This window comes from Paramormyrops kingsleyae, chromosome 16 (assembly GCF_048594095.1).
Source record: "Paramormyrops kingsleyae isolate MSU_618 chromosome 16, PKINGS_0.4, whole genome shotgun sequence".
NCBI classification, from domain to species: domain Eukaryota; kingdom Metazoa; phylum Chordata; class Actinopteri; order Osteoglossiformes; family Mormyridae; genus Paramormyrops; species Paramormyrops kingsleyae.
In genome coordinates, this window is record NC_132812.1 from 9,910,176 (window position 1) to 9,932,054 (window position 21,879).

Below are 21,879 nucleotides of genomic sequence, written 5' to 3' on the forward strand. Positions count from 1 at the left end.
TCCAGCCTGATTGCTTGCAAAAAGATTTTAGAGTAGCATCAGTATGAGATGGGAATACACAGGACCTTAACTAGGCACCTATGTAACGAGAAATAATACCAAATAAGCCTTTCTAGAGTTCTACTGATTAATTTATTGTGACTTTGTAATTTGCGTTTCTTTTACTCTCTCGCTATATATAGTAATACAACCCCGTTTCCAAAAAAGTTGGGACATTATGTAAAACATAAAGAACAGAATGTAGTAATTTACAAATCCTATAAACCCCTATTTAATTGAAAATATACCAGAAACATTTCAAGTGTTGAACCTGAAATTTCATTGTTTTATGACAAATACAAGCTCAATTTGAATTTGATGTCAGCAACATGTTTCATTAGAAGATGGGACAGGGGCAACAAAGGACTGGAAAAGCTGTGTAATGCTAGAATAAAACACCTGGTTGAATATCTCACAACTAATTAGGTTAATTGGCAACAGGGCAGTAAGATTATTGGGTTTAAAAAGAGCTTCTCAGAGAGGCAGAGTATCTGCCGTGAAGAAGGGCAAAGGTTCCTCTCTCTGTGAAAGACTGTTGTTGCCCTGTCCCAACTTTTTTGAAATGTGCTGCTGGCATTATACTCTAATTGAGCGTATATCATAAAACAATAACATTTCTCAGTTTCAACATTTGAGGTGTTGTCTTTGTTCTTTTTTTCTTCAGTAAAATATGGGTTTGTATGATTTGCAAATCATTGCATTCTGTTTTTACTTGCATTTTACACAGTGTACCAACTTTTTTAGAAACCAGGGTCTGCAACAAGAGGAGTGACTAATGGATCTATTAAGTATAAATTGTTAAATGAAGTTCCTAACAAAAACGTGGATATCCGTGTTTTATTTGCTGATTTGTACAGTGGAAATTGTTTCATTACTATATTTGAATGAATATAAGAACATGGTGTTAATTTCAGCGAGAGTAACGTATGAGAGTGCTGGAATGTGGGATATTTGTGATACTAATCAGCTAACTGGGTCAGTATATGAATTACAGCTGAAATGGCGCCTAAATGGATGGCCGTTTGCTCTACCGACCACTTTTATTTCCTTCCTTAGACAATTGACTTTCTGCTGCCCTGAGGTTAGGTCATGCACTATTACTGCTTTTGCACCTATACTTAGGAACATATATGTTTTTACTAATTTTCGGGTGCGTCTATTACCATGATGAGACATAAACATTATAAAGACAATGACTCATTGTTTACCTCAACATATGGGGAAATTCTCTTTGAGAAAAAAAGGATCACAATGTTGCAAATATGGAATGTAAAATTCTGTCTGCTAAATACCTAGATCTACATTTAGTGTTTTCCCCACCCATCATTACAACAGCTACTGCAGGGCTGCTCAGGTATTTGGCGTAACACTCACACTTTCTGACTCTCACGCAAGAAATCTTAGGGCAAATTTATATTATTCAATTATAAACCTAAAATTACCTACATTAAAAACAATTGTGACACTGCTGCTGCACTGTATTACTGCATTGTGTTTCACTGTGCTTTACCATGTTATAAGCCCATCGGCACCAGCGTCTCCCTGGGCGGGGACCCATGACGCTGCCTGTTGTGGTGACCTCTTTTTAAGGTGACAAGTTATTCAACAGGCGTCTGGCATCATTTTTTGTTGGCCCTAGGAACAATAAAAACAAAGTAGGGCGTGATAATACACTGTGCGGGAGCGGCCTACAAACGGTGCCCTCGGTCTTGGGTCATGTCTCAGCCTGTCACCGTGTCATCTTTTACATGGACAATCATCACAATAGTAAGCTTACTTCATCTTCCTTTTCTGTCTCTCTCTCTCTCCTCTCTCTCCTCTCTCTTTAAAATTACTGCTACTGCAGTGGTGAAGGGCAATTTTGCTGACTTAGCAAACCTTAGGCACCAAACCACCCCCCGGTCCACAGCTTAACAATCGCTGAGGTGATTCTAGGGACTCTGGGGGCATTTCATCCTCCCCCAACATGGTAAAATTTATTGCAACTATTTTAGCATGAAGTGGCATCTTTAATAACATTGATGAATTAAATCAACAGGACAATTTAATAAACACAAGTCCTTTATTTTCACTGTTGTGAAAAACATACATCCAACCATCCATCCATCCATTTTCTGTACCTGCTTGTCCTATGCAGTGTTGTGGGGGTCTGAAGCTTATCCTGGTTGCAACGGGTGCAAGACAGGGACTAACCCATGTAGGATGGGGCATTAACCGTTAACTGAAAAACAGAATTCACAAGCAAAACAGATTTGTTGTTGCAATGTACATGCTTGCTTTGTCTGTCCTGTTGCTGTGCCCAGTACCGATCCTAGCCGATGTGGTGCCCTAGGTGAGCATCACCAATAGTCCCCACCCTCCAATTTCACCCTGTGTGCGGCGGGGTGAACCGTAAGATGATGTTGCCCGTGTTGCCCTTGCCAGGATCTACCACTGAAACTCAGGTGCTTTGAAGTCAAAACAAAATAAAATTAAATGTGAGCAGCCATACCACCTGTAGTTCTGACTAGGTAATTCATCTGAAGTTAAGCAGGTTTGGCCTGGCTGCTGGTTGCTGCTGGTGTTGATGTGGAGAACAGGTCAGCCCATCCTGTGGTCTGTGTGGGTCCCAGTGCAGTGAGGGTGACATGGTGCAGTCAAACTGGTATTGTCCTTCAAATGAGATGTAAAACCGAGGTCCTAACTACTTGAGATCATGAAAGACCCCTGGGCATCTTTCAAAAGAGTAGGGGTGGTACCACAATGTCCTGGCTAAAACTACCCACTGTGGCCCTTTCAAATCTGGCCTCCTAACCATCCACTGTATCTGACTGGTAAATTGTCTCATGCGCACCATAGCTACTGTGTGGTGAGTACACATTGTGGTACATTGTGTAGCTGTGTGTGCCGCAGTGCAGAGGGCACGAACCAGCCAGTTTCACTTTTATCTCAGAAGCACCATGCGCAAGTGAAATCGGCTATTTGCCTCTCAGTAGTTGGTGCATTAGGCAACCTCCTATGTCACCTGTAGGGTTAAACAGCCTGGTTGGTAGTGAATTTTCTGCAGAACATGTCTATGAGAAAAGCAGATTTGTGTGGATGCTCTGGTCTTCACATGAGGCGCAGTAGGGTGTTTTTATTACTTTTGTTGCTATGGCAAATAACATAAGATGAGGCAGTTGTGTCAAATATATATTTGATGACAAAAAGCCGACATGCCTCTAAGTATGTGCTGTTCAGGATATTATTGGTCAACGATCCCACCCCCCACCCCCCATCCATCACCACATGATTCATTTTATCCGAATGAAGTCCAAACTCACTATGCTCACTTGTCACCTGCAGTTCTGGGAAACAAAAAAATAAGAAAGGCATTTTGATACCACATAAGTAATGACAGGATAACTGTCCTTAAAACAACACAGAGTGACATTATACTGCTGTTGTCTCTATGCTGTGACAGCAACAGGCCATCATCACCTAGGCGCAATATCAAATATTTGAAATGTTTAATGTTGCAACTTATTTATTTTGTAAACAGCTGTGTTAGCCTCTTGGCAACACAAACCAGTTTTGCTCATCTTCCAGCCAATCACGTTGTGCTGCTAGCAGACCTTGTTTAGGACTTACCTCAGTGTTTACGCCTATCAGTCCATTCCAGCGTGAGGCATGATAATCTTTGTAGACAGTCATCTGATGGAACTTGCTTAGATGCCACTTGTTGTTTAAGGTGCCATCATTCCACCAATTATACACATATCCAGCAATAAAGGGAAGAAAGGCTTAAATACAACTCAAGAAATCTTTCTGCCATAAAGCAAAGATTACAGAGGAAGTAAAGCCATTAAATCATAATATAAGCAAGGAGATCCCACTCTGTAATGCTGTGTTAACACGCTGGCTGTGGCCAGGAGTATCCTGTGCTATTTTGTTTTTACCTTGAGGATGCTTTCTGCTTCTGGCCAGATACAGGGGTCAAGGACTTGCAGAGATTATTCAGCTGTCTGCTGTGACACTTTGTCCTGTAATTATTGTGTTTGAAGTTATTCTCCGACCATGTGTCAAGTGTAAACAAGTGAAACACATTTGTGTGAGTCACCAGGACTGTCAAAATAAGGCGACATGGCAGGCACCACTGTCTTTTGCCATTTTTTTTAACTTTCCTGCAATCTTTCTTGCAGTTTGTTTTTCTTCTGTGTTGTCCTGGTCACACATGCATTGCATTTTTTTTTTTCCAGATCTTCTATCTTCCAGCAGCTTGGACAGGGTCGTGGCTCCTTCACAACCTATTGTCTTCAGGCACAGATGCAGCACTTTCAAAATGTCCAATCCCATATTTTGCCTAGATGGCCCTTCATGATGGATAACTCACTGTAGACCACTGAGCCCTCGTCATTTTCTTTGATGAACATTTGTTTCTCTGTGGATTTGCTGAACAGGTGGTCTTTTCGCGATCATTCTGTATAATTAGCCTTTGAAATCTGAGGAAGCTGCTCACAGATTGGCTGGCTGGACCACATGATAATCGGCCCTGATGGGACCGAGTGGTCTTTCCCAGCGTTTCACAGGAGGGATGAGCTGGGGAGATTGGTAGCTTGGTACACTTTCAGCTTAAAAGAATTACAGGTAAGCAAAGATGAAATTTATGTGTTGTGTCTGGTATGGTGTTTACTCTGTCCAGTAACATCAGTATGAATACCCCTCGGCGGATGTCTTGCCATTGTTAGAAAGACATCCATTTCGAAACAGCTTCTCCTCAATAGCATTAGATGATGGGAGAGTTGGGGACCCTTGTCTAGTCAAAAGTCTATAAAAGTCTGTTTACAGGGCAGGGGTTTATCAGCCCCCTCCTGACAATTGTCTTTCAATAAAATGACAGTAACTTTGAGAAGAGTTAAAGCCGATGGTACTATATTTAACCTGCTTCCTCAGAAGGCATTGTTGGACCATGATTAGTTGAACAATGCTGGCCAGCTGAGCGCTGACATTAAGTCTCAAATAGCTGGAGGACGATGGGGCAGCTGCTGAGAGCCTTCAGCCAGGGCCCTCGCTGTCTTTGGCGTTAAATATGCAGGCCGACTGACAGAAGTTCACAAAAAAAGCCAATCAGCACCCAAGCATTGCGCTCGCTTCAAAACTGCGTCTGATTGCCGATTGTCTTTGTCTGTTTGGCAGAAAAGACCGTAAGTGGATTATCTGTTTTGGGCCAAAGTAATTAAAGAGTAAGTAATGAAGAAAATACTGACTTTGATCTATGCAGTGACTGGTGTGTTTAATTAGCATTTTCCCTTTGATTTTGTGAGTAAAGGTATTTTTGATCATTTATTCATATGGCTATTCAGTTGTCCATACTATTGCCTTCACCTTTATAACTTAATGACTGAGCATCTTCACTAAGCCTGGAAGTAGCAAGTGATCTTGAATTCTATCTGCGTTTAGATCAGAATCATGATGGAGACAGAGGAGTATGAAGAAGAGTATGAGGAAGAATATGAGGAAGAGACTGAGGAGGAGGTTGTGGAGAAGGTAAGGCTCATGTTACTGCTGTAGCCATAAAGTGACAGGCCCTGCTGCCAGCCCTCATCTACATCCCATAACAGTAGAGCACTTGGGCAGAGCACTTGTGATCAATCTCCTGTTGATTACTTGTTTCTGGGTGCTTCTCTGAACTTAATCAAAGATCAATAAATGGTGATATTCTTGGATGCCAGCAGTTTAATTGGAATCCTGGGATATACACGTGATATTATGTAATTGCTTCATGGGCATTTGGTGAATTGATGCCAAAATACCATTAAGTGAAGTATGAAGAATGAGATGTAATCCACGGTTAATACTAAACTACATTTTATGCTGTCTTCATATGTTTATGCTATAAAATATGCAGAAGAATAGCATTCATTATCTATCATGACATAAACTCCCTTCCTGTAACAGAATTAACAAAGCTTATATACAATTCAGAACAAGACCCCCTGCAGGACAACCACTTCAGCACAAGCTACACTGGTGTTTCTGCTCTAGCCAGTCAGACTTCCAGGAATAAGTAGTTTGAACAAGTGCACAGGCCATCAATGCCCTGAGGGATCGCAGCCATTTTGGCTACATCTGTTTTTAATACTTTCTGTATACATACCGCTCTGCATGTACGGCTGATGTGTTTACAAAACACCTGGTCTGCCACTGGCTTCTGTTCCAGTATCGCTAATTGTTTTGTAATTTCAGAGTTACCTGGTTTCATGCTCCAGGAATTCTACAAATTCTCATAATCATTTATATTCATATTGTCAGTACATATAATTTTGGGTTTACTGTCAAAGTAACATCACGATAAAGCAAAATTAACATCTTTTTTTTACAAAGAGGCTTATTCAAGTTAGCACGGGTATCAGGTCAGCATAACCAGAGTTATATTCTCTCCTTGCCCAGTAAAACAATGACTATAGAAGATAATTCTCTGGATATTGAGAAGAAGTTCTGTCCTCATTAGTGATACTGCTGAAATAATGCAGGTAATGATGGATGTGCTGGAATTTTCCTGTGAGGCAGAAAAAGATGCAAAACTTCAATGTCTGTTCTCTGGGCAGCCTGACCTGGTGTTTATATGTGGAAGTTCTATATTTAAACACCGTTTAACTATGGACTCCACCACCATGGTGACACGGGGAGGCAAGTGAGTGCTATAAATCACACTCTATTGTTACAAGGCAAGTGTCACCCTCCTAAAATGCAGTGGGGAGGAGAACAGCCCCTGCTGCCTTGGGGGCCACAGGTGACTGTTGTCATGGAAACCAAGACCTGTTGGCATGACAGTTCATGGAATGTTATGTTTTGATGAAGTTTGCCTACATTCATAGTTCTGCGTGTCCAGAAAAGGATGTGTTATCATTTTCATCCCATCTACAGACTCTTCTTTTGAAAAGAATTTTCTCAAACTGGTTGTTTTCACAAAGGTCAAACACAGTAGCAGAGCTCCTACTTTAGCGAATAGCAAGCAGGGTGAATGAGCAAAGTGGCTGCAGAATCTTCCAGACAGTCTCTGGGTAAAAATTGCACCTGTTCAGTGCCCTGGGGTAAAGATGGCACCCATCTGAGCGATACCTCATAGTGACAGTGTCCGTTCCACCCTGATTGGTTGCTGTATCACAGCCTCTGCGCTGTAACTCTCCTTGACCACTCTCTGTGGGGCGACAGTGGGTTTTGCCCAGTTTCCATTGTTCTTCCCACGTTCCCTTGTGGCGCAGGAGGCTTTTGCCTGGATTAGTGTCACCAAAGGATAACTGTTAGTAGAACTCGCCGAGTTAGAGTGCTGATTCTCACGGTCAAAACAGACGCAGGGTATACAGTAGGTAGTATGAAACAGTCCATTACCCGACTGGTTTTTGTGAAGAATTCTGAAAAAGTGTGGCTGAACAGCAAATGTCCAAAGATACGCTGATGTTAGGGAATCATTGTATTTTAGATAATGCTTTTTTGGGACCCATTTGATTTCCCATCTGGGGCACAGATTGCAGTGCGAATGAGGATAGACAGAGGCAGCCAAGGTTAAGGTTAGGGATATGGTTAGGGTTAGGCTGAGCTGCCCCTCAGTGCGAGGATCTGTTTGTGCAGTGTTATGATCATGTTCTCAGTTAGATCATCCCTGCTGGGAGGAGCACTTCATTGTTCTGTGCCACAATAGAAAAAGCCACATTTATGCTATTCGTTTGTATCTCTGTCCTCCATCTGCATGTTGAACAGTTTCTCCTATATTTGTAGCAAGTTGTGGAGAAAATGAAGGGGATCACCCAGAAAACAGCAGCCATGGAGGTAAACACAGAGCACTCCTGTTGGGGGGGTGCAGTGAGACTAATGCAAGGCTGCTTCCCCCCCCCCCCCCCCCCCGCCAGAATAGGCCTGCATGCCAGGGGGTTATTTCACTGATCCTGGCTTTATATTGCTGGGAGCAGTAGGTGAAATAAGCCCCACGTTACCCAAAAGCAGCTCTGTTCCTCCTGTAGAGCTTCTTGCGCGCTCTCTATGCCGGTGATGGCCGTGCTTGCAGTCTGTCCCTGGACAGCCCATAATCCTAACATGATGCTGTAGCTGTTAGCAGCCATTGCTAAACACTCTAGTCTTCCTCATCACTGACAGTTCCAGCTAGAGCTTTTATTTACTTATACCGAACTGTTTATGACCAATTCAGAAATGCAATGAGCACTTTAGCAGGTATGTAAAATAGTGACTTGCCTCCTCGTCCTGAATTTTCGCAGTACGGCAAGTATGTAACCATGGTTGTAGCTGTATGTATTAATTCCTTTTTCATTTCCTTTTTCATATTTGAATTCTGCTGACTTGAGTCAGACATTTTTGTAGTGTTAATGTCTATTTTCTCTGTTTATGTTCAGGGCATTCTGCATTTCTTATGTACAGTAGTTCATGAGAATGACTATTTTTATTTTTATTTCCTGTAATACAAGACTTATTAATAGGCTCATATTTCAGTAGTGTTCTCATGACTGAAGCTGTGTGGTCGTCTGTCTCCTAGGACATGTGAGTAATAGTGTATCTCTCTCCAACAGTCTGGGGCTCTTCCCATGCGGAGGGTGAAGAAGAAGGTGAAGGTGGACACCTCAAAGTTCATGACCCCCTATCTGGCCCACAGCCAGAAGATGCTGGACCTTTTCAGCCATGTGAGCCTCCGTTGTGGGAGCGTTTGCTGCTGACCACATCCTTCGCCTGGCCTGGGGCAGAGTGTGTAGCTCAGCGAGTTAAGCCTCTGAGCCTGTGATCAGATGGTGGCCGGTTTGAGCCTTAGCCTCTGAGCCTGAGATCAGATGGTGGCCGGTTTGAGCCTTAGCCTCTGAGCCTCTGATCAGATGGCCGGTTTGAGCCTTAGCCTCTGAGCCTCTGATTAGATAGTGGCTGGTTTGACCCTTAGCCTCTACAGAATAGTCATATGTCTATTGAGCCTTTGAGCAGGGCCCTTAGACTCACAGAATGCTTCAGGGTTACTGGATAAATGTTAGCCAACCCTGTGCTTGGACCCCAAGCTTCATTCTCACCTGTATATATATCTGAGTGTGTGTCTCAGAGTAGAGCAGGATGGGATACGTGGGAGATTTCCAATGTGCTTGTGCAAATAATCATCATTTCATTTCTCTTTGCCCACAGAATAAATATCGGCAGGCGTATGACCAGAGCAAAGGGCAGCCATATGCCGTGACGGGCGAAAACCTGGAGATGATGAGGATAAAGAAGGCCCAGCAGCAGCTCAGCGATGTACGCAGAACACGTGCTCCTTGCACCTCATTGGATAATGAACAAGTCAATCAAAAAATGTATTATGACACGAGACATATAATGTCAACAAAATGACACGTGTGTCACAAAATGACAAAATTCACATCAAATTAGAAAAACATAAAAAACTGAAACTGAAGTTCAGGGATGATGGCTGCTTGTAGAAGTTAATGTCTTCATGATAATGATGACACTTAAACTCCCTTTTCACCTACCCCATCTTACTCTCCATGAGGCACCAACACATATAGCAAGCTTGGCAGCAATTAAGGGTCTCGCTCAAGAGCCCACAGCCGTGGCTGTTCTGCTGAAACCAGGCTCAAACCAGCGACCTTCCGATCACAGGCGCATAGGCTTAGTTCTTAGCTGCATCATGCCAAGCTTTACACATAGTTTTTATTTATCCTGCCAAGTTATACGCTGCTTTTCAAATGTACATATTCTACCTACCAGATTTCTGGAACTTTCTTTCACCAGCATCTTCAGCTGCTGTTATTTCACTGCAGGTGAAGTACCGCATGGAGGGTGTGAAGTCACAGACCATGAGCCACTACGACGGGACGGCCCGGGAGATCACACACGTTAAGCACGTCTCTGAGCTGTTGAATAAAGTAAGGCCCAATCCCGGTGATGTGCGAGGCTGCATCTTCATAGGCGGGTTTCCTGGGGGTGCAAGGGGTAAAATTGCACCCCCTAGTGGTCACATGAAAATACTATTTGAACTTGTTAAGTTCAATAAAATTATATTGTAAGTTATATATGAAAATGTGGCTTGTGTTAACCATATCAGTGTATAATTATAATAATAAATTATTGTAAACATATTTATTTTTATTTTTTCCCCAAATTTATTTATCTGGATGAATGACTGGTTGGGCTCTCTCACCTTGTACCTCATGGGACAGAAGCCTAGAGTCGCCTATGTGCATCTTTACAGTGTAAACCACAATCTGTTCACAAGCTTGTCGGTTAATACTGGTGCTTAGAAAGCAAGAACCAAAGGGAGATTAAAAATAAGAGCTGGCTGTTCAACCTCTCTGGTTGGTTTTGATGTTTAATCTGCAATTGTTAAAAACCTATTTAAAAGAAGCATAAGACTATGTCTGTACTTTACTCTTAGCTTAATCTAAGCCCAGTATCCAGGCTTTCAGTCATTAGGGTTGACCTTCCAATTCCCCTTAAGATTTAGTCACCACCTGCTCAAGAAGACATTTGTGGCTGAAAAAATGTCCTTGCACCATGTAATAGGAGGAATCCTTATATTTACCCTTACAGACCTTGCACAAAATCAGCAATAATTTTTATTGGAAAATAAGTATGACATAAATCAGCCAGGATGGGATGGTTCACTGACAGGCTGCTCTCTCCATCCTAGGCTCTCTACAGGCAGAAGTGGGATGAGACCAAGGACAAGTACCTGTTGCCCCCAGATGCTCCAGAGCTGGTGCAAGCAGTGAAGAACGCGCAAAATTACAGCAAGGTACCATCTACCAGAGGGCTGGCAGGGCAGCTAATGGCCAATGAATCCCCATGTAATAAAGTATGTGAAAGAGGAAGCAGAAGAGCGATTATAGGTAATTAACACTGTGTATGAACAGCACATAGAAGGTCAGGTAAGTCCTTGAGGAATCTGTACCTGCCTCTCATCTGTTGTTCTTCTCATGCTATCAGAAATTGTACACAGAGGCCTGGGATGAGGACAAGACCATGTACTTCCCCTACAGCGACAGCCCCGAGCTACGCAGGGTGGCCAAAGCCCAAGAAGTCCTCAGTGATGTGAGTTCCGCCTCCCTCTGCTTCTAAGAAGGAAGGCCTGATGAAAAGTCGCACGGACGTCACGGTTACATCAGTGCTCAGTGTGGAGGACCAAAGCTGCACACGCAGAGTCTCTCCACTCAGCCTGCACTTGTTTACGTTTGTGTTGAGTCATGTACCATCTGGAGTGTATTTCCAGTGAAATTAGTCACCTGAATCCACTTTCAGATTCTACAGCTTTCCATTTCATAAGACAATTAAAATCAAGCATGCAACGTAGGCAAAGGTGATTATCAGCCATTTAGCTCGTTTAACTGAGACCGTTGGACTGAGATCCCAGATTTCAAAGCCTGCTGACAGAAACCTGAGGCATTGACGTCCATCTGTAGCAATTACACCTGTCCGTTGCCTGGCAGCCTGAGCGGTGCCCAGATTTCTCACCTCTGTGTTGTACTATGCAGATCCAGTACAAGAAGAGCCATGATGAACAGCTGGCCCAGTTCACCTCCCTGGCGAACCCCCCCGAGGTGGATCTGGCCAAGAAGGTGTTTGCACAGCGCAGTGATGTGAGTGTTCCACCATCTTCCTGTCTGTCAGCATGTGACAACCACTTGCACCAAAACACAGCACAACACCCATACTCCACACTACTGGGTCAAGAACGACCCAGAAATATGCTAGCCGTCTACTCATCTTCAAACTGCTTATCCATGCAGGCTGCTGGTGGGGGAGGGGGAGGAAAATATCTCTTAGTTTTCTGATAGAGCTTGAAATGGGAAATTTGACCAGCAAAAGAGGGGTTGAAATACTGGTCAAAACAGAACTACTAACAGCAATACAGAATTCTTTTGTTTTCATGAGTTCCTGCAAGCATTCCAGCAGGTGACAGATTTATATCAGTTTAGTTTTTCCTTGCAGTAAAATATGATCCGAGAGAAGCAGTGACAGACCAACCCTGCAGCAAACATTATCAAAGACAGATGTCATCACCAATGATTCTGGGGGATTTTGGGGAGAGACTGTGGTGCATCAGGTGGGGAAATGAGGTCAGCACTTGGCGGCTCGGCCCAGCTGGGTGCTGCAGTGAAAGCCGAGCCCTACTAGAGCTGGAACAAAAGGGTGGTGTGGATCCTGCTGTCAGTGGAATGTGGGTTGATCCTTCTGTCAGTCATGAGTGGGCAAGTCCCAGGGGCAGTTAGGCGTAGGTGGATGCTGCAGCAAATCATGTGGGGGTGGCTCAAGCTGTCAGTCACATGCAAGCTGTCACTTGTGGTTAAGTGACAGTGGGATCTGCCCAAGGTCCACAGTCACTGTGTTGTGAGCTGTCTGGGATGCCTGGACCAGCTGCTTCCGGATTATAATAAGAATCCAGAGCAGCTGTGAGTCACAGCATTGGTGTTGGGCAGTCTACACCGAGACATTCCTTGCATTTCTATATCACCATGACATTAACTGTAACCTCAAGATGGTAGAGATGACTTGGTCACCTTCACACGTCTCACCAAATTCTGTGGTGTGCAGCCGTCACTAGCTTTTTGTCACAGCGCCGTTGTCTGTCACAGCTTAAATATCATGAGGACTACAACAAGAAGGTGAAGGGCCATTGGTGCGAAACGCCATACATTGACGTCGCCATCGCCAAGATGGCCATGGACAACATCAGCGCTGTAAGTGACACACTGCTCCAGTGGGGAAATACAATAGGGTTGTGGGTCTGTGATCCAAAGCCACATAGTATGTGGGGTTTCAGGCTGGACCCCACAAAGCATCCCTGCTCTGTTCATTAGGGTGCATCAAACCCCCCAAGTGAAAAATATTTTCATGGCTATATAAAAAAAATGTTCTATCTGTACTAAAAACACACTGTGCAAAATAATTTGAAATTTGGATAAGTTCTACCGGGTCCACAACAGCCATGAAATTCTGAAATAACGGCAATAATTCATACTTTGGAATAGTTATACTGCAAGCATTAATGATTTCATGTTTTAGTATTTAAAGTGGTTAATAGTGGATATCGATGGCACCGGGGAAAGACCGCGTATCCAACAATTTGTCAATTTTACAGGGGAACGTTTTTTCTAAATGGTGGAAGTAAAACGTGACCTAGATTTGAGAGCCCTTGTGAACATACTGAAAATACCGGTGCTAAAATATGAGCCTCGTCCATGTTCACAAGCTACTCACTTCCAAATCACAGCACAGACTGATGTCCCTTACGCGAAAATTGCATGATATGAAATGGATGTGGTTTTGTTTAGTTGCTTTAGTTTCGTTCCCGCCCATTTTTCACTTACGCGGATTGCGCCATACTATAGTGCACTTACGCGGTTTTTCCCAGGTGCCATCGATATATCAGTCTTCTTGATGTTCACTATCAGTTCTTAAGATAGACATACTATTATACTTGCCCAGAAGTATATTGCTATTATATTGCTGCTGGAAGTATTGCTCTGTAACAGTAGGCCTATGCCCTATACACCTGTACCAACTATATCAGACATCAGACATGTATCACAATAATTTAATAATTTAATTTGTGCATTTAAAATATATTTGTGAACTTCTGAAGTACCTTCGTTTTTCTTGCGTTTATCATTATTTTTCATATTTTCAATCTAGATGTGGACCCGGTAGATGTTAATCAAAATTAACGAAATTTTGCCCAAATTATTTTTTCATCCGGTAGAACATATTTATTATACAGCCAAAAACATTTTGAAAATCAATGGGGGTTTGATGCACCCTACTGTTCATGGTCCAGTCATCTTCTGACGTATCAAAATAGACTTTGGTATTAAGCAATAAAACTGTAAGAAAGAAACTGCTTTGTGTAAGCCCAATAATAATAATAATAATTATTATTATTATTATTATTATTATTATTATTATTATTATATTATAGGGCACCCTGCACACTTCTTTTATTAAGCTTGGATTAATTTATTCTAGCCAATCCTGGTGTGTGAACCTTAAATGTGATTCAGGTGAACTCTCGCTAGCATTCTGCCGTTTGTCCTCATGCGTTACCGTAACCAGACGTCTAAATCTACATGCAACAGACTGCCAGACAGCAAGGCTGACTTTTTAATCCGTTTATACCCTGGCTCTCATCAGAGAAAGTACACAGCTGACTATGAAGACGCCAAAGACCGGATTTATTTCATGCAAACCCAGACCCCTGAGTATGAATTCCAGAAGAAAGCGGGGCAGACGGCCAGTGCGGTGGGTCCTCCGCTTCTTTGGCTTGGGCGAGACTTTCTCTTGCAGAGATGTGACTCCCATAATTTGGAGGAGATTTGCCACTGGCCTTCTAATGGCAATTGTTTCGATGTCTGATTGACAGGCTGGAGATGTGGGATAGTTAACTTGGCACATTTCCACCTTAATTCAGTAACTACAGTTATTGAAGATGGTATTGATGGGGATGTTTCCACTTAATAAATTGCTACATACATGCTAGTTCAGTAAATTATGTGAATACTATAAATTCTGCCACACATCAATGGTAAACCTAATAGAGCATGAAGCAATGAATTAGAAGTAAAAAATAATTATACAGTTAGCATGTAGCGGGACCTTCCCACAAGTCATTGCCTATTAATACTGAATATTTACTCTCCCCCCCCCCCATGGGCTCTGTGATGCTTACATATGGTTACATTGTAGGCACACTCTTCTTCCCTCCATTTCCTCCTTCCAGGTCAAGTATAAGAAGGAATATGAGAAGGCAAAGTCAACATCCAGTTACAACACCCTCCCAGCGACAAACAACCCCGTGCTGAGGCAGCAGAGATACGCCGGCACCATCCTGAGCGACGTGTGTGCCAGTTTCTGAGTGCTGTCTCCGTCACACTCCTGTATCACTGCACGTCAGCAATGGGACTGGGCTCTTCGGTAGTGCAAGTAATCTATGACTGTGCATGTTTCTCTCTGTATAGAAAGTGTACAAGGCTGACTATGAGAAAGCAAGGGGCTTTAGCATCAACTACTGCGACACTCCCAAGTTCAAGATGGACAACATCATGAAGAAGTTCAGCGATGTAAGCTTCTGTGTATAGAGCCGAAATCAGCATGTAATAGGGAGTCCATGGTTAGCTGTAGCACTAAGCAACCTTTCCCTTTTGCAGGCACATTATAAAGACAAATATGAAAACGAAGTCAAGGGACATTATGTCGGCAGCTACGAGGACATGAATATGATGCACTGCCAGAGGGTGGAGGAGATTAAGGGAGATGTGAGCAGAGTGACAGTGATGTGTACAGACATGGCTTTACACATATCTTATCATGATGATGATGATGATGATGATGGTGTTCTATTATTCCACATCATGCTCTCTTCTTCGTTCAGAAAAATTACAAAGCTGACTATGAAGATACCAAGAACAGGTGCTTCTACCTGCAGACAATGACCCCTGAATATGAAGCTGTGAAGAAGCTACAGCAGTGCAGTGATGTGAGGCCTGCCTTCCTGTAAACCTCACTGCAGTCCCCCCTGGGGTCTACAAACAGCTGTCACCTTGTGTGAACATCTGAGTAGCGATCAATAAATAAAAGGTTTACTTTTGCAAGGTTTAACACAGTTTTACATGGATGGTTTCATTCATTTGGCTTTATTTGATTTAATTAAATTCCTTTTCATTTTTATGCTCTGGGTAACAAGTCGTATGAAATATGTTGGCCTCTTTTTCTACTTTTTGTAGAAAGTATACAAGCAGCATCCTGACAGGGTGAAGTTTACTCAAGTGACGGACTCCCCTGTGCAAGTACAGGCCGCCATAAATGCCAAGCAGCTCAGTGATGTACGTGTCCAGGAGGGTCACACCGCGGTTCTCTGAAAAAGGGCTTTTTAGAGTCACACGCTCCTCAATGTGCTCTTGTGGTCACCATGGAAACCATAGCTAAAATTGAAATCACTGGGATATTATTAGAGGCATGAGGTCTGTTTGCTAAAAATAATCTCATGGGAAGAGAACACGTTAAGTGGACCTCTTAAATGAGATGTAAACACAGTGGTTGGCGCCATCTAGTGGAATGTGTCTGCAATTTTTGAAGTACAATCGAATGGAAGAGTACATGAGTTTTTAAGAGATCATACTTGAGTTTTGTGCTTATCCCTGTTTGTGTGTTTGTCTTCAGCTCCATTACAAGGAAAAGTATGAAAAGGAGAAGTTCAAATGTTATGTGCCCCCCGATTATCCCTTCTTCATCCAGTCCAGAGTCAATGCCTACAACCTTAGTGATGTGAGTACCTGCTACTTGCCCTTACATCCTGTTTCTGCACAAGGAAGGCCTGCTTACTGTATGCGCATCTGTTTATCATTTTGATTTTTTTTTTTCTAGAACTGCTACAAGTATGACTGGGAGAAAACCAAAGCGAAGAAGTTTGAGATGAAGAGCGATGCTCTTCCTATCCTGGCGGCTCGAGCTCACACCAACATCATCAGCGATGTGAGGAATTCATACACGTTTCATTTTACTCTCGTGTTTTACAATGTGTGCTTTATGCTTTGCTTCTCAGATACATAATGAATAATGCCATTGTTGTGCTATAATTACAGGTTAAATACAAGAAACAGCACGAGAAGGACAAAGGCCAGATGATTGGAGCCCTAAGCATTGAAGACGATCCCAAGATTTTGCATTCTGTTCATGTTGCTAAAATCCAGAGTGATGTGAGTATTCAGTGTGAAAATAAAAGTAATCATAACATAACAGGAATATTACTGATAAATCAATTGCCTGCTGGAGTGGTTTCTTCCACCGAAGCCAAAGTTTTTCACCTAACCCATTTTTTGCAGCGTGAGTACAAAAAGAACTATGAGAAGACAAAGACCAAATACCACACTCCTCTGGACATGATGGCCATCTCCCAGGCTAAGAAGTCCCAGGCCGTCGCTAGCAATACTGGCTACAAGAACCTGATTCACAAATACTTCCTTCCCAGTGACAGCATGGCCCTGGACCTGGCGAAGAGGGCAAACACCATTCAGAGTGATGTATGGGACTGCAGGCGCTCGCAGTGACTATCAGACACATCTTACTGTTAGCAGGGGAGCTTTACCATCCACCCCCCCCAGATAAAGGGCCCTCTAACAACTAAAATAGCCCAGGGGCCTCTGACCGTGTTACTGTGCTTTTAACGTTCAGACTTGATGAGCACCCAGTCACATGACTATAGCACAGAGTTGACCTTTCCGTATCGGTGTGGCTTTTGATATAACTGCATAAAGTTGTTTTGAGCTGTATCGATGGGCCAGGTTTTCCAACCATTTATTACTTTATGGACAGTCCGCATTATGCTCACCCTGTCCGTAAATCCGTAAATAAAATCGACTGTCCATACTTACGCCCTCCATGGGCTTGTCACAGGCAGTCTTATTTATCAGTGAAATCACATATTTAAGGTAGGAAACCCACAGGCTGGCCCAAAGCACAAGAACCCATACGATAAGCATTGCTTCCATTTTCATTCAGAAGCCAAGTGTAGCGATAAGTGGATTCAGTGCTTTTAAAAGTCCTCAAAAGCAAAATTGTCACTTTACTGTTTGATTTCGCCTTCAGCTTGAGCTGGACATATTTCATAGTGTGTTGCCTTTCTTGGTACAGAATGACTACAAGTCCGAGTACAACTGCTACACCAAAGGCACTCCCTGGGTCCCGTTTGGCTCGATGGACGTGGAGAATGCCATGAAGGCCGGGCAGATTTTAAACGAGGTGCGTAAGACTCTCTCTCTGATGTTCTGTTTGTGACGTGAACATGGCAGACATTGGATAACATGTCTCTGATGTCTATGATTTTTTAGAAAAAATACCGACAGCCTCCTGACAGCATTCCGTTTACTGCCATCGATGACCACCCCACCATGGTGCAGGCCAAACTCAGCCAAATCCAGAGAAGCGACGTAAGTGACATGAACATTCAGAGGGACAATACATAAATTATTTTTTTTATCACTTTTTGAGTAGATATTAAGTAGCTGCTAAGTAGCTGTGATGTCTCACCCCTTTGCATTGACATGAACACAGTGGAAAAGCTTAATGTGAAGTATCGTGTGGAACTATTGTAGGGTTTTGGTTAATCGGTTTAAGCTGACGGGTATTTTTTTCATTTTAGCTGAACTATAAGAAAGGCCTAAATGATGTCATGAGGAAGTATTGCCTGCCCTCAGATGTACCAGCATTCATTCAGGCCAAATGCAACGCTTTCAATCTAAGCAATGTAGGTAACCATGGAGACTTGCATGTAGTTTTCTGGTGTGAACACATGGGATTATGTATCTTTACATTTAAATCTTTTTAAATTTAGAAATATTACAAGATGAGCTTTGAAGACCTCATTGCAAAGGGATATGATCTCAAGACTGATGCGATTCCCATCCTTGCCGCTAAGGCAGCACGAAACGCAGCCAGTAATGTAAGTATTCAGTTCAGTCTCGGCCGCTGCCCTGACCACCTCCAAAAGCACACATCGCTCCCGGAGTAAGGCAGACCCCCTTGGCCTGCTGCCTGCACTCCTCTTGCTTTTCCCTTATGTCTAAACTCTAGTCATTCACAATTACAGTCTGACACCCAAACCACTTTAGATGGTTTCCAGTCATTTCTATAATGTATATCAACTGAAGCAGGCAAGGTCCACATTCTCAACTGTGCTTTTGCATTTCCCTGCAGTATCAGTACAAGAAAGAACATGAGAAGGCTAAAGGTCACCACGTCGGCTTCCGCAGTCTTGATGATGACCCCCTGTTGGTGCACTACATGAACGTTGCCAAAATGCAGAGTGCCAGGGAGTATACTAAGGACTACCACAAGGTGAAGCTGAAGTATCATACTCCAGTGGACATGTTAAGCATCATGCAGGCTAAGCAGGCCTCGGCCGTAACCACCAACATTGGCTACAAGCGGCTACAGCACCGCTACACCCTTCTTCCTGACGCTATGAACCTGGAGCTGGCTCGAGCTCTGAATGCCGCTGTCAGCGACGTAAGTCGCAATAAGTCGACACCAGGGCTGGAAACCAGGTCCACACGCGTGGTGTAAGGTCATTCTCACACCTCTGTTTCTGCTGTTCCCGATAGAATAACTACAAGTCAGACTACGAGAATTCCGTGAAAGGAGCCAGCTGGGTACCTATAGGTTCTCTAGATGTGGAAAAAGCAAAGATGGCGGGAAAAGCTTTGGATGAAAAGAATTATCGGCAGCACCCTGACACCATCAAGTTCACCAGCATCTGTGACTCTCCCGTGATGGTTCAGGCCAAGCTCAATGCCCAGCAACTAAGTGATGTGAGTCCCCGGACGATGCCTCCGTTCCGTCTTAGCTTCCTCTGCCTAGAATGGGCCTCCTGTCTTCTTTATACCAGAGAAGAATAACAAACATTAACAAGCCTGAAAATGATCACCATGGACCATTTCATGTTTGGTTTTAAAAAGCAGACATTCGGTGTTTTCTGAGAATCATTAGGTGTTTGTTCTTCCAGAGAGTGTACAAGGCTAGTGGTGAGAAGTTCCTGCATACATACAACCTTCCTGTTGATTCTCCAGAACTTTTGCAGGCGAAATACAATGCAGCCAACTTTAGCCCGGTGAGTGAACAGTTTACCATATTACTGTTTTAGCTAGTTAAATCAATGTTCATGCATTTAATGTTCAGTGAAATCATACATGATGTTATATATGATTCTTTTAACTTTGCAGAAAACTTACATATCTTTTTGTTTTCTAGAACGTTTACAAGTATGCTTATAAACAAGATCTGTTAAAAGGACACCACATGAATGAAGATGCTATTCCAATTACTACTGCCAAAGCTTCAAGAAATATAGCCAGTGATGTACGTGTTGGACTACACTAATTTTGTTTTTTTGCTCCAATCAAGATTTATAATTAACATAATGCATTCCCGACAAGCGGGAAATAGCAAATAGATAGATGGTTAACGTATTACCATGATTTTCTTTTAACAGTATAAATACAAGAAAGATTATGAGAAAAGTAGAGGCCATCATTTGGGCTACCGCAGTCTGCAGGACGATCCCCTGCTGGTGCACTATATGATGGTGGCCAAGATGCAGAGCGACAAGAACTACAAGAAGGACTACCACAAGACCAAGCTGAAGTACAGCAGCCCTGTGGACATGCTAAGTGTTGTGCAGGCCAAGCAGGCCTCGGCCGCCACCACCAACATCGGCTACAAAAAACTGCAGCACCGCTACACCTTACTGCCAGATGCCATGGACCTGGAACTGGCCCGCAGCATGATGGGCATACAGAGTGACGTAAGGCCTTTGTACTTCATTCTTGTTTATGTACCTCTGTGGGTATAATTTTCTTATCTAAAACATGGTTGTTGTCCTGAACCAGAATGCCTACAAGGCTGACTACAACAGCATGTTGAGGGGTGCTAGCTGGGTCCCTATCGGCTCATTAGATGTGGAGAAAGCCAAGGCAGCCTCCCGTGCCCTGGACGAGAAGTCGTACCGCCAGCACCCCAGCATGTTCAGCTTCACCAGCCTCGTGGACTCTGTGAACATGGCGCTGGCCACGAGCAACACCAAGCAACTTAATGACGTGAGGACATATTTTGCTCAGGACGATGCGACAATAGAGCAGCATATGTATAACTTAGAAAACATGCTCGTCTCAGGAGACTTTCTGACTGACCTGTTGTTATGATCACAAGGCTACAGATACAACAGCTAGCATAGCTAGCATTATAGAACACTTGAAGGCCATCAGCTAACTGGAATGGTCCATTCAGTATTCAGGCAGGGGTGATCGCTGGTGCCGCGACAGTTACACATTCATATTTCTACTTGGTTTAGACTGGTTAGAAGTTTCATGCCTAATATATACTGCATGTTAATTAATTGATTATGGTTAATTGAACATGCATGGAAAACATTGTTTAAACCCTTTACAATGAAGATCTGTAAAGTTATTTGGATTTTTACAACATTATTGTTGAAATACACAGTCCTGAAAAAGGGACGTTTCTTTTTTTGCTGAGTATATATGTTTCAGTGATATTATCTTGGCACAAATCATTTTCTGAATTGTCAGTATTTTACAGTATTCTTCATTTAATGATGTTTTTATTGTTTTTACATTATTACATAATTTCATAGCAATAGGTTTTATTGAATGAGATCTACATCACTTACAATTTGAAGGCTTTGAATATTTGTCTCAAGCTTATAAAACACATGAAAGTGAACTGATTTTAATTATTGATTTGGATTGAAATAACAACAAAAACACTTCAAATTACTAGAATGCACACATGTAGACTGTTCTGTTATACTGTTTGTTTAGACAAAGTACATTGCAAAGCAAATGCCAGCAAGAGTAAAATAATTTAAGCATATCAGAGGTATATGACATAGTTGAATTGCACTTGCTTTTTATCGTTTTTATTTTTTTTTCACCTTCTCATCACAGGTGGCATATAGAGCATCCGGGGAGAAGTTTAAACACACATATAACCTACCTGTCGACAGCCCAGAGTTCATTCAGGCCAAGTACAATGCAGTGAACCTGAGTGAGGTCAGTAAGTTACTGAAGAACATTGTGAAGGGTTCCTTGGCTGCTTAAAGAGCACAGGGCCACAGTTCCATAGTGAGTGCACTGGAAAACACTCTCACTGGTACCTGCAGGTTCACTACAAGCAGAAATGGATTGAGGACATCGCTAAAGGATATGACATGAAGACGGATGCGATTCCCTTTGTGTCGGCCAAGATGGGGAGACACATCGTCAGTAATGTAAGTAACAAACTGCATAAGCAGTTTCATGTGATGTCCTTTCGCAGTGGTATGAAGGC

General features: G+C 42.8%; 1 protein-coding gene across 1 annotated transcript in view; it reads left to right on the top strand.

Annotated features, from left to right (window-relative positions):
* The first annotated feature begins 4,560 nt into the window (after nucleotides 1-4,560).
* Nucleotides 4,561-21,879, top strand: part of LOC111851755 (nebulin-like) — a 74,653-nt gene continuing 57,334 nt past the window's right edge. The window contains exons 1-32 of the mRNA XM_072700346.1: nucleotides 4,561-4,644; nucleotides 5,458-5,544; nucleotides 7,777-7,827; nucleotides 8,580-8,690; nucleotides 9,172-9,279; nucleotides 9,807-9,911; nucleotides 10,676-10,780; nucleotides 10,972-11,076; nucleotides 11,517-11,621; nucleotides 12,618-12,722; nucleotides 14,173-14,280; nucleotides 14,759-14,875; nucleotides 14,997-15,098; nucleotides 15,186-15,293; nucleotides 15,410-15,514; nucleotides 15,762-15,860; nucleotides 16,198-16,302; nucleotides 16,402-16,509; nucleotides 16,620-16,733; nucleotides 16,860-17,057; nucleotides 17,668-17,775; nucleotides 17,865-17,963; nucleotides 18,176-18,280; nucleotides 18,368-18,475; nucleotides 18,730-19,041; nucleotides 19,137-19,343; nucleotides 19,538-19,642; nucleotides 19,783-19,890; nucleotides 20,024-20,335; nucleotides 20,421-20,627; nucleotides 21,498-21,602; nucleotides 21,713-21,820. Of these exons, the coding sequence (XP_072556447.1) occupies nucleotides 5,467-5,544; nucleotides 7,777-7,827; nucleotides 8,580-8,690; nucleotides 9,172-9,279; nucleotides 9,807-9,911; nucleotides 10,676-10,780; nucleotides 10,972-11,076; nucleotides 11,517-11,621; nucleotides 12,618-12,722; nucleotides 14,173-14,280; nucleotides 14,759-14,875; nucleotides 14,997-15,098; nucleotides 15,186-15,293; nucleotides 15,410-15,514; nucleotides 15,762-15,860; nucleotides 16,198-16,302; nucleotides 16,402-16,509; nucleotides 16,620-16,733; nucleotides 16,860-17,057; nucleotides 17,668-17,775; nucleotides 17,865-17,963; nucleotides 18,176-18,280; nucleotides 18,368-18,475; nucleotides 18,730-19,041; nucleotides 19,137-19,343; nucleotides 19,538-19,642; nucleotides 19,783-19,890; nucleotides 20,024-20,335; nucleotides 20,421-20,627; nucleotides 21,498-21,602; nucleotides 21,713-21,820 (3,921 nt within the window). The 5' untranslated portion in view covers nucleotides 4,561-4,644; nucleotides 5,458-5,466. The remainder of the gene's footprint in view (nucleotides 4,645-5,457; nucleotides 5,545-7,776; nucleotides 7,828-8,579; nucleotides 8,691-9,171; nucleotides 9,280-9,806; nucleotides 9,912-10,675; nucleotides 10,781-10,971; nucleotides 11,077-11,516; nucleotides 11,622-12,617; nucleotides 12,723-14,172; nucleotides 14,281-14,758; nucleotides 14,876-14,996; nucleotides 15,099-15,185; nucleotides 15,294-15,409; nucleotides 15,515-15,761; nucleotides 15,861-16,197; nucleotides 16,303-16,401; nucleotides 16,510-16,619; nucleotides 16,734-16,859; nucleotides 17,058-17,667; nucleotides 17,776-17,864; nucleotides 17,964-18,175; nucleotides 18,281-18,367; nucleotides 18,476-18,729; nucleotides 19,042-19,136; nucleotides 19,344-19,537; nucleotides 19,643-19,782; nucleotides 19,891-20,023; nucleotides 20,336-20,420; nucleotides 20,628-21,497; nucleotides 21,603-21,712; nucleotides 21,821-21,879) is intronic.